This window comes from Mixophyes fleayi, chromosome 3 (genome assembly GCF_038048845.1).
Source record: "Mixophyes fleayi isolate aMixFle1 chromosome 3, aMixFle1.hap1, whole genome shotgun sequence".
Taxonomy (NCBI): domain Eukaryota; kingdom Metazoa; phylum Chordata; class Amphibia; order Anura; family Limnodynastidae; genus Mixophyes; species Mixophyes fleayi.
In genome coordinates, this window is record NC_134404.1 from 116333865 (window position 1) to 116346337 (window position 12473).

General features: G+C 39.5%; 1 protein-coding gene across 1 annotated transcript in view; it reads left to right on the top strand.

The window, feature by feature from the left end:
- The first annotated feature begins 1047 nt into the window (after positions 1-1047).
- The window catches only part of RFC4 (replication factor C subunit 4), a 32605-nt gene continuing 21179 nt past the window's right edge, over positions 1048-12473 (top strand). Inside the window, exons 1-2 of the mRNA XM_075202212.1 lie at positions 1048-1156; positions 2061-2195. Coding sequence (XP_075058313.1) covers positions 2071-2195 — 125 coding nt within the window. The 5' untranslated portion in view covers positions 1048-1156; positions 2061-2070. The remainder of the gene's footprint in view (positions 1157-2060; positions 2196-12473) is intronic.

Consider the following 12473-nt stretch of genomic DNA (forward strand, 5'->3'; position numbering starts at 1 on the left):
CATAACAGGCGCCTGATCCACCAGCTCCTATGTAAAAAAAATTGATTTAAAAAAAAAAAAAAGATGGGAGGACCCATCTTCCGAATGCAGCCTAGTGTTAGTTTCCTCAAAATTGTGTGTGTGGGGAACGTGGGTTTCCCACAATTTCCCCGAAAACCAGCACTAGACCAACCACCCGGGGTTGTTGCACTATAGCAGGGGGACACACGGCAGGGGTCCTTCTACCATGATGTCGAACCAGCTCCAGTGTTGTGGTAACAGGTGATCATCCCTTTAATACATCCCAATAATGAGGTATGTACAGCCATCTGAATCTGGCAGCACATCCCCTTCAGTCACCATACACGTTGTAACACATAGAAGTTGCACAAGTGTCGGTTTTCCAGCAAAAATATTTATCCCACCAGGGGCGCACGGAGAATTTTTCAAGGGGGGGGGGGTTTCCTCCTCCCCCCCAAAAAAATAAATCCTAGAGACCTGCCGCGCCAGCTCCGTTTCAGCTGCACTGTAGTATACAGCAGCCGCGGCGCTGTCAAAGAAGCGTTGGTGCTGTATACAATACAGCGCCGCGGGTGCTGTATACTACAGTGCCGATATGTAGGGCACTTTTCTAGCGGGGGAGGGGGGTGTTTCTGGAGATCCACTGCCCACTACGCCCATCTTCCCCTAATTCGGACTCACAAAATGCAGATTACGTGAAGCTAGGCTTCTACAACTCCTGAAAACGCCCAAAAATTATTGCATTAATTTTCTGGCTTGAGTAACTGCCACAGGGTGCAGCGATCACGGTGTCTCATCCCTCCCAGGAGTACATCATATCAAATCCCCCCTGCAGTAAACGACGCATCCTCCCCGATGTACACGCAGTGATTCATACAGCCCCCATACAAAACAACCACTTCCTATGCAGCACAACAAAAACCCCACGTCCACATCCACGCGCCATGCAGCACATGACCCTCTCTGGAAACTTCCTATTCACAATAACAGATTTGCGATAACCCTGCCTCCTCCGGGCACGTGACGCGATGATGACACGTCCTGGGACCTCCCTATCCCATACAGAGCTGCGACCCGGAAGTGACTGAGCCCATTTTTGGCGCGTTATATGGTGCGTTAGAAATCTGACAGCGACTTGTAATCAGCGGAGGAACAGGTGAGAGCCGCGGCTGCGGGTGTTTATCCTTTCTGAGCATTGATTGACAATCTCAGAATAAATGTGCGCTCAGCTCCTGGCTGTTACATTAAGTTACCCGTCTACATCTTTTTTAACGTTATTTTTCCCTGTAGATTGTAAAGTTGCGATGGACGTTTTTCTCGAATTTAGGACTTCTCTCTATTTAAGAACTTCTCCCTGGGTTGATAGTTTTCACCAGTGATTGCTATCACTGTCTGGTGGCTTTGGGAAGCCAACCTAACATGGATAGTGGTGGTACAAGAACTACTACAGTTCTATTATTGCTATCACCATCTCAGAGTGGTGATAGCCAGTGGACTGAACAAGAGAAATCGTTTAATTATTAAAATGATAAAACATTTTAAAAATAAAGTGTATTTTTCTTGGGGTTTTTTTTTTTGCATTATATTTTTATCAACTTTATGTTTGTTTATTAAGTGAGACTGGAAGCCCAAGTCATTGCTTCCAGTTCCAATGCACATCTTTAAGCTCATGAGCTAGCTCACACATGTGCAGATTGAACCCAGAATGGACTGGTTAGCTTTGAGACACCTCTTATGCCAGTTTAAATCACAAGGGAGCTGCGCATCTCGGGCAACCTTTTCTTGTGAAATTTGGTGATCGGTTTTTAATGGGTGCAATAGGAAATCTTCAATGTTACCCTATTTTGATAAATAGAGGTCTATGTATGTTGCCAAAGCTCTATGGAGTATGCTGGCACTACAGAAATGTTAATCATTTTTAAAAATATCAAACATTAGGAAGTTTATATATAACTTTCAGTTGGTATAAAGCCCACCTGCATCATGTATGAATGTGTCTGATATTATTTCATTGAAAGCTGTAAATACATTACAATGATTATATGAATGTATCTTGACAGTTGCAAAAGAATGCAGGCCTTTCTGAAAGGGGGAACATCCATCAGCACCAAGCCCTTGAAAGAGAAGACCTCAGCAGCCAGTTCTGGTAGTAGCAGTGACAAGAAGCAGAAACCAGTCCCATGGGTGGAAAAATAGTAATAATTATTTTTTTTTCTTATTTTATTTAATACTTTTTAAGTTTGTAGAGTGAGATTTTCTTAGTATAACTTTTTTAGTTTAATGTAAGTCTAGCTATGTGGTAATGCAAGTAATTTCTTTGGAAACCTGTTCCCTATAGTTTATGGAAAACAGAATTTCATACACTAAATCAATGTATTAACTTTTATTTAATCAGACAGGTATGGATTACTTTATAGCTGTTCTTTCCATGCATTTTGTGATTTTGGTAACCTATGTCGTTTTCATTGCTGGTTTTTTTTTCTTCAGTGTTCACATTCATTTGTCATGGGTTACTTCAATTGCAAAACATGTATGTTAATATGTAGGGTGGGTGCAAAGAGTTTAGCTGGAATGGATATGAATGTGGTGGCCTTGCCTACATACAGTAACACTACACCTAGCAAACCACCTAATCCAGTGTTTCCAAAGTTTTGAGACATTGATCTCAGTGATAATTGTGTCCACAGCGCATATTAAAACACAGGATTTGCCAAAAACAGAACATGCTGGGAGAGATTAGTGAACACTGGTGAATTTATAATTGCAAAATGATAGTGTAGCCCATAGCAACCTGGTTCCCTTTTATTTTAATTTTGTGAACATTTACCTGTTCATTAGTTTTCTTAAACATGTCTACTTACAGGAAGCCTACAGGTTTATCTTTGGTTGTTTTGGATAATTTTTTGAAATATGTGTTTGTGTATCCATAACCAAAAAACCCAGTTGAGGGCTTTATTGACATTCTCTGTTAAAGACCAAAAGTCTGAAATGTCATTGCTGGACAGGGTATCCATGCTGTACTTAGGACCTGCCACACTGTACACTGACTCTAGCAAACCCTCTCCCTTTTTACCATTATGGATCTACTCTTACATAGAAGCCAGATGCACATGAGCATCTTGTTTCATCATCACACTTTGTCACTTGCCTACGCTTGTAATATGTTCTTAGGATCACTATCGTTTGGCTTACTATGCTGAAGCATCACTGCAACCCCATTGGTGTCTGCTTGGTATGATGTGCCAGCACAGCAACGCTGGAAGCTATTAATCATGAGGATCGCAGGAAAATTGTGCAAGTGGCAGCAGCTGTGCGCACAAGATGTTGCACAAACAAAAATAAGCATCAATTCACTACACATTAGAATAATCAAAAAGAAATATGTGGTGGTAACTGTTAAAAACATTTTTTTTAATAGATTCTGGTTATCACTAGAGCTAAATATCATAAAAAGTCCGTAGATATGGCCAAAGAGCCCCTAGCTATACAGTAATAATATTTTCTGACTTTTAAACCCATAATCCTTTTACTGAAAGAAGAGTTTCTCACAACGGAAATTTAATTGTAGCTGCTAAACATTTTCTACTTTGATAGGGTATCCAAATAAATTAAATGTGTCCCTTAACAACTGCAAACTACAATAGCCCTATGATGAACACTTTGGGTTTGGCAATTGTATTACTGCTGCTTGTGAATATCGCTGTAAATGTAACCTGTACTGGCAGACATAGGTGGTGAAAGGGTACAGGTGTAATTACTAATGGCGGTAGCCCTATATTTTTATTTGTGCATGGAACATTAATCATGTTTGTTTTTAATTCACCAGTGTCTGTTATGGACTCACTGCTCTAGCTGTAAAGAAGAATATTAGCTGTTGAACATCCTTATTTTTTTTATAATTTTTTTCCCACCAATCATGATCTTGTTTGTTCCAAAGAAAACCTAGTAAAAAATCAATGATTTGGCATAGGCTATAAATATAGACATTAGTGAGCTTCCACCTTAAATGTCTTTTTTTAATCTATTTTAAATCTAACTTGGAAAGTTTTTTATTATGGCGATCTTTCATACCCCCCATTAATTTAGTTGCTTCAGCTGCAGGGCATCCTTTTTATGATTTGGAGCACAACATTGAATGCCTATTCAAAATGTGATTTACCTGGGACAGACTGACCAATTATTTTAAACAATAATTGATTGAGCAACAAAAACATTTATTGAAGTGTTTATTTATTGTACATATTGTAATTTTGTCTGCTATTGTCATATGCATTGTTATAGTTTGAAAATCAATAAGGAAAATTGAAAGAAAAACTAAGCTCTTTCAGTGCTTTAGAGAGGAGTATCATTATACATTTCCTCTATATATGCCCCTTTTACAATAACACTGTTGTATTTATGATGTTGCCAAGTCAACAGTCTAAAGATATGCTTCATTCATAATCCATAATTGTTGTGTAAAGCAATGTGACATCTTATGTCATTTATTCTGTCAACTTATTTTTAGCCTGCCTGTAGAGTGCAGGGTGCCACATGCTGGTGCAATATGCAAATCATTTAAGCTGTATTGTGTCAAATGTGCTGGGTAATTGTAGGCTAGCACTTACTAAGTTTGAAGCTGTTTCCATTCAGTATGCTCACTGTAAACAAAAACTGTGACTGGCTTGCTAATTCATTCCAAACATTTTGGCTCCCTACTTTGGGATACATTTGTCCATTCAGAAGGAGATATACCGACGCACCAGATAATCATATACCCAGTCTATTATTGTAATATTTATTATTATATGGCTGGGTTGGTGCACCCTACACACGTTAAGCTAATATTCACAAAGAAGAGGTAGAGAGTAGAAGACGTGTATATTAGGGGCACTCTATGATTGTTTATTTATATAAAACATACATTTTAATGGTTCATTTAAAACGATAATGAAGTCCCAAATTAGTACCTTAGTACCACTAGTAGCGAAATAAAACCAAAATAATAATCAAAATAAATTTGTTAAAAAGGCAGAACCAACTGCCTAGCCTCGCTGTGTGATGTATTTTACAATTCCCTTAATTATATTATATCTGGGTAATATCGATCGTCATGCTGTCCAGGTGTCTGGCATAATAAGCAGTTTAACCAAATCAGTATAGGCACTATTCAAAGTGCAAGAAAGATAAGCTATATCGTTACAAACAAATCCTATTTGCATATATAGTGTTATAAATCTAGTTCAAATGAATTATTTCCTTTCAATACTTTATTGATAGAGGGAGAGACAATTTGATAAAGTTGAATATATAACATTTAGGATCGAATCAAGACCATTATGTTTTCTTTTATAAAGTGAATAAGTCTAGATGTCCCTATATAGTAAGAGTTGGTAGCGCGATTATATTATATCCCGTTTTACACCACTGTGATCTTGTTTATCACAGAGAACACCAAATTAGCTACCTTCCAATATCACTCCCTAATAAGATTGATATGGTATCCCTCTTTGAACTGCAAACACTTCCTAACAGATTGGTTGTAATCACGTTCCCCTCTATACAGAGTTGTGGGGTAAGGTGAACATATACTGCAGACCACCTCTGTTATATTGTAGCCCCTTAGTATATTGTAGCGTATCTCCCTAGTTTATACACAAAACGGCAGCATGAGTCACACATGTAAGCAGCACAGCGAGGCGGACGCGCGTTTCGCTTACTCGCTTTTTTTTTTTTGCCTTGTTAAAGCGAGTAAGCGAAACGCGCGTCGGCGTCCGCCTCGCTGTGCTGCTTACATGTGTGACTCATGCTGCCGTTTTGTGTATAAACTAGGGAGATACGCTACAATATACTAAGGGGCTACAATATAACAGAGGTGGTCTGCAGTATATGTTCACCTTACCCCACAACTCTGTATAGAGGGGAACGTGATTACAACCAATCTGTTAGGAAGTGTTTGCAGTTCAAAGAGGGATACCATATCAATCTTATTAGGGAGTGATATTGGAAGGTAGCTAATTTGGTGTTCTCTGTGATAAACAAGATCACAGTGGTGTAAAACGGGATATAATATAATCGCGCTACCAACTCTTACTATATAGGGACATCTAGACCTATTCACTTTATAAAAGAAAACATAATGGTCTTGATTCGATCCTAAATGTTATATATTCAACTTTATCAAATTGTCTCTCCCTCTATCAATAAAGTATTGAAAGGAAATAATTCATTTGAACTAGATTTATAACACTATATATGCAAATAGGATTTGTTTGTAATGATATAGCTTATCTCTCTTGCACTTTGAATAGTGCCTATACTGATTTGGTTAAACTGCTTATTATGCCAGACACCTGGACAGCATGACGATCGATATTACCCAGATATAATATAATTAAGGGAATTGTAAAATACATCACACAGCGAGGCTAGGCAGTTGGTTCTGCCTTTTTAACAAATTTATTTTGATTATTATTTTGGTTTTATTTCGCTACTAGTGGTACTAAGGTACTAATTTGGGACTTCATTATCGTTTTAAATGAACCATTAAAATGTATGTTTTATATAAATAAACAATCATAGAGTGCCCCTAATATACACGTCTTCTACTCTCTACCTCTTCTTTGTGAATACATTTGTCCATGCCTGGTGTGAGCTCATTTATATGCCCGAAATGTGCAACTTTAAATCTTCTACTTTGAACCTCATCTTCCCAATGTACCATTGAAAGAAGATATTTGTGCAGAATATTACACTACAAAAATTTGTGTCCTTGTCAAACATACAAAAGTGCTAAAGGCAAACTCTCTTTCCAGGAACACATTTTTTAACCAAACCCTGAAGACCCATTAAAGAGAGCCAGAGAGTTCAGGAGATCTCTCCCATACCAGTGTTGTGACTACTTTGCCCCCTTGTAAACAGTAATGTTCCTTTCTAAAATGGATGCAGGCAAAGCTGTGGCTCTGTACAACCAGTCCCTTTGTTAGAAATGTACCCTGCTCTCTTTGGATTTAAATTCCCCCAGTGTCAGAAGCTGTTACACGCTTTTATTTTTGTTTTGTTTTAATTTCCCCTGAAGAAATTTTAGTCCTAAAAAGGTCATGAAAAATCTGCTTATCTATTTGTGTTAAAAGGTCATTAGTAGCCAGCTGGTCAATGCACAGCCGCAACATGGAGGAATGTAAAACCACTTATAAATATGTACCTACATGTACGTGCCAAGCCATCCAAGTAAATAGATCCCCACAGTCCCACAGAGTCACACTCCGTCCTCGGTGCTGGACTGAGGACCTCATGTACCTTGTGCTCACCATGATCTAATCTTTGTACAGTTGCCAACATATGAATACATTTTCCATGGACACTACATAGATTTCTTTAGGAGCAAACATAAAGCAGTTCTCCCATCCAGCATGACATGACTGCTGTTCATAATAATCGTCAAGCCATTCTTTTACTGTGTGTAATGGCATTTCACCTCAAGAATATGTTCATATAGCATATTAAAAAATAACATTACACAAGATTGTGTCTAACCACAATGTGATTGGGTGTCTAAGTGGTAAATACATAAATATTTAACTAAAAAAAAAATGCTTCCCTAAAAATGGTAAAATCTACCTAATGGCAATGTAAGATGTTGTACTACAAATACAATATTTTGAGTTACTTAGTGTATAAGCAGATAGTTATTTAGTATCATTAGATTATGGTAACCTGCTTTTTGGTTTCTTTTATTTGTAATACTGACTAATATTCAAATATATGTACAGTTTTCATGTAACATTCAGCAGTTGGTTTTATTTATAATATAGCATATTGGTACTTTTATTTCGGTAGACTGAGAACAAATCTATTCCAACTATAGCAGATTATTGCCCTGTTGCTTCAATAACCAACACTATACTTTCTAAGGCTAGGTACACACTCCAGGCTTTTTATCCAATCATCGGGCCCAAAATCCGTAAACTGACTGTTCGGCCCGATATCGCAGTAGTGTGTACACTTACACAATGACCGATAGTCGTTCATTTGGTTAGTCGGTAAAACTAATAATTTCTTTCCAATCGCCTTCCGATCCTGCAGTGTGTATGCACTCACAATCACGATTTCTATAGAGTTTACAGAGTCCTCCTCTCAGCCGATGCCGGCAATGAACATCACCTGGTGTCCCGGTGAATAAATGTAGAGAGAGCTGTAGATGGACTAATACGTCCATTCATTCTGAGACTGAACATTTTGTTTTGTTTCAGGGTCACTGACGATAGCAAAATTTGTAATGATCGTGTATACTGTGTACACATGTATTGGCAGTCTGATTGGAACTTCAGTCGTTTGTAAAATCGTTAGTGATAACAAATTGGTTGAAAGTTTTTGTAGTGTGTACCCAGCCTAAGGGTAATAGTCATTGAGATGCTTTGTTTTAAAGGAGGTAACCAGTTACGATATAATACTTTTACTATTTTCGAAAAAAGGCGCTAGAAAAAGGACATCTGGTTGGCATGGGCTACAGCTGCTTTTTCCTGTTCACCAGGTTTCATAAATGTTCCATCCTGGTAGTAATAAGATCTGGACTGTTGATTGTAGGGGTAAAATAGAATTAGAGGATGATAGGGGGGCAGGCAAGTAACTAGCAGGTGCGACTGACAGGTGGCATATTACGGTGGGGATCTTGGGAGAGGGATCATCTCCCTACCTGATATCTGGAGGGAATAGAACATAGGAGGCTGACCAAAAGAGGGCAACTCCTTTAAAAAGTGTGCATATTTTTAAGAGTTATACTTTGTTAGTTCTTCAATCATCTTATTTTCAATATGTAGCTTTTTATTTTAATAAACTTTGTGATGAGACTTGTTATTAAAGGACCACTAATAGAGAAACATACACTATAAGAGAATAGTTTGTCTTTGTTTTTATCAAAGTGTTAAAGAATCACTGATTGTCTGTGACAGGGCTGTCCGGTACAGGGCAACATTGTGTAATGTTCCTATTGTATTTGGTAGAAGACGTTCTTCCAGAAGGATCCGACTGAAGATGATTTGAAGTAGTGTATTGTTGTCCTACATTTAAAGTCTGAGAATCCTATAACCTTCCTACAGCGTGCATACATTGAGAATGTCTTTCTACTCTGCCAGTTTTCAGTTATTGTATGGAAAACAAGTTTTTCTATTCTGACCAATGATATGATAAAACAATATGGGAGTTAAAGTAATCTGATTGTATCATGTGTTCCTCAGTTGTAAATTAATGTGATTGTACAGCTTTGTGTATGCTGCTGCTATTTTATTTTTGTTAGTGTTTATGCTTGGCCTTTAAACAAATGATGGTATCTGTATCTATTGAAACTAGGGATGAGCGCGCTCGGATTTCTGAAATCCGAGCCCACCCGAACGTTGCGGATCCGAGTCGGATCCGAGACAGATCCGGGTATTGGCGCCAAATTCAAAAGTGAAACTGAGGCTCTGACTCATAATCCCGTTGTCGGATTTCGCGATACTCGGATCCTATAAATTCCCCGCTAGTCGCCGCCATCTTCACTCGGGCATTGATCAGGGTAGAGGGAGGGTGTGTTAGGTGGTCCTCTGTGCTGTTTAGTTCTGTGCTGTTTAGTTCTGTGCTGTTTAGTTCTGTGCTGTTTAGTTCTGTGCTGTTTAGTTCTGTGCTGTTTAGTTCTGTGCTGTGCTGTGCTGTGCTGTGCTGTGCTGTGCTGTGCTGTGCTGTGCTGTGCTGTGCTGTGCTGTGCTGTGCTGTGTTCTGCAGTATCAGTCCAGTGGTGCTGTGTGCTGTGCTCTGTCCTTCTGAGGTCAGTGGTGCTGCTGGGTCCTGTGCTGTGTCCTGTTCAGTCCAGTGGTGCTGTGTCCTGTGCTCTGTGCTTCTAAGGGCATAGTTATTTCCCCAATATTCCCCTGTGTTTAAAAAAATAAAAAAAAGTTTTTTTATAAAATACCAAAAACTACTTTAATATTTTTTAATTACCACAAAATTTTCACAACCAATCCTGCAGTATAAGCCCATTGGTACTGCAATATTACCATGTTCACACATTCAGCAGTAAAAGTCCAGTGGTACTGCAATATTACAAAGTTTACACATTCTGCAGTATCAGTCCAGTGGTGCTCTGTCCTGTGCTCTGTCCTGCTGAGTTCCGTAGTGCTGCTGGGTCCTGTGCCGTGTCCTGTTCAGTCCAGTGGTGCTGTGTCCTGTGCTCTGTGCTCTGTGCTTCTAAGGGCATAGTTATTTCCCCATTATTCCCAAGTTTGTAAAAAATAAAAAAAAAGTAAAAAAAAATAAAAAATTAAAAAAAATAAAAAATATATAATAATTATAACCAAATTTGCAAAACCAATCCAGCATTATAAGTCCATTGGTACTGCAATATTACCAAGTTCACACATTCAGCAGTAAAAGTCCAGTGGTACTGCAATATTACAAAGTTTACACATTCTGCAGTATCAGTCCAGTGGTGCTGTGTCCTGTGCTCTGTCCTGCTGAGTTCCGTAGTGCTGCTGGGTCCTGTGCCGTGTCCTGTTCAGTCCAGTGGTGCTGTGTCCTGTGCTCTGTGCTTCTAAGGGCATAGTTATTTCCCCATTATTCCCAAGTTTGTAAAAAATAAAAAAAAAGTAAAAAAAAATAAAAAATTAAAAAAAAAAAAATATATATAATAATTATAACCAAATTTGCAAAACCAATCCAGCATTATAAGTCCATTGGTACTGCAATATTACCAAGTTCACACATTCAGCAGTAAAAGTCCAGTGGTACTGCAATATTACAAAGTTTACACATTCTGCAGTATCAGTCCAGTGGTGCTGTGTCCTGTGCTCTGTCCTGCTGAGTTCCGTAGTGCTGCTGGGTCCTGTGCCGTGTCCTGTTCAGTCCAGTGGTGCTGTGTCCTGTGCTCTGTGCTTCTAAGGGCATAGTTATTTCCCCATTATTCCCAAGTTTGTAAAAAATAAAAAAAAAGTAAAAAAAAATAAAAAATTAAAAAAAAAAAAAAAAAATATAATAATTATAACCAAATTTGCAAAACCAATCCAGCATTATAAGTCCATTGGTACTGCAATATTACCAAGTTCACACATTCTGCAGTATCTTGTGCTACATATAATGGAGACCAAAAATTTGGAGGATAAAGTAGGGAAAGATCAAGACCCACTTCCTCCTAATGCTGAAGCTGCTGCCACTAGTCATGACATAGACGATGAAATGCCATCAACGTCGTCTTCCAAGCCCGATGCCCAATCTCGTAGTACCGGGCATGTAAAATCCAAAAAGCCCAAGTTAAGAAAAAGTAGCAAAAAGAGAAACTTAAAATCATCTGAGGAGAAACGTAAAGTTGCCAATATGCCATTTGCGACACGGAGTGGCAAGGAACGGCTTAGGCCCTGGCCCGTGTTCATGACTAGTGGTTCAGCTTCACCCACGGATCTTAGCCCTCCTCCTCCTCCCCCCCCCTACAAAAAATTGAAGAGAGTTATGCTGTCAGCAACAAAACAGCAAACAACTTTGCCTTCTAAAGAGAAATTATCACAAATCCCCAAGGCGAGTCCAAGGGTGTTGGTGGTTGTCAAGCCTGACCTTCCCATCACTGTACGGGAAGAGGTGGCTCGGGAGGAGGCTATTGATGATGTAGCTGGCGCTGTGGAGGAACTTGATGATGAGGATGGTGATGTGGTTATTGTAAATGAGGCACCAGGGGGGGAAACAGCTGATGTCCATGGGATGAAAAAGCCCATCGTCATGCCTGGTCAGAAGACCAAAAAATGCACCTCTTCGGTCTGGAGTTATTTTTATCCAAATCCAGACAACCAATGTATGGCAATATGTAGCTTATGTAAAGCTCAAATAAGCAGGGGTAAGGATCTTGCCCACCTAGGAACATCCTCCCTTATACGTCACCTGAATAACCTTCATAGTTCAGTGGTTAGTTCAGGAACTGGGGCTAGGACCCTCATCGGTACAGGGACACCTAAATCCCGTGGTCCAGTTGGATACACACCAGCAACACCCTCCTCGTCAACTTCCTCCACAATCTCCATCAGATTCAGTCCTGCAGCCCAAGTCACCAGCCAGACTGAGTCCTCCTCAATACGGGATTCATCCGAGGAATCCTGCAGCGGTACGCCTACTACTGCCACTGCTGCTGTTGCTGCTGTTAGTCGGTCATCTTCCCAGAGGGGAAGTCGTAAGACCGCTAAGTCTTTCACCAAACAATTGACCGTCCAACAGTCGTTTGCCATGACCACCAAATACGATAGTAGTCACCCTATTGCAAAGCGTATAACTGCGGCTGTAACTGCAATGTTGGTGTTAGAAGTGCGCCCGGTGTCCGCCATCAGTGGAGTGGGATTTAGAGGGTTGATGGAGGTATTGTGTCCCCGGTACCAAATCCCCTCGAGATTCCACTTCACTAGGCAGGCGATACCAAAAATGTACAGAGAAGTACGATCAAGTGTCCTCAGTGCTCTTAAAAATGCGGTTGTACCCACTGTCCA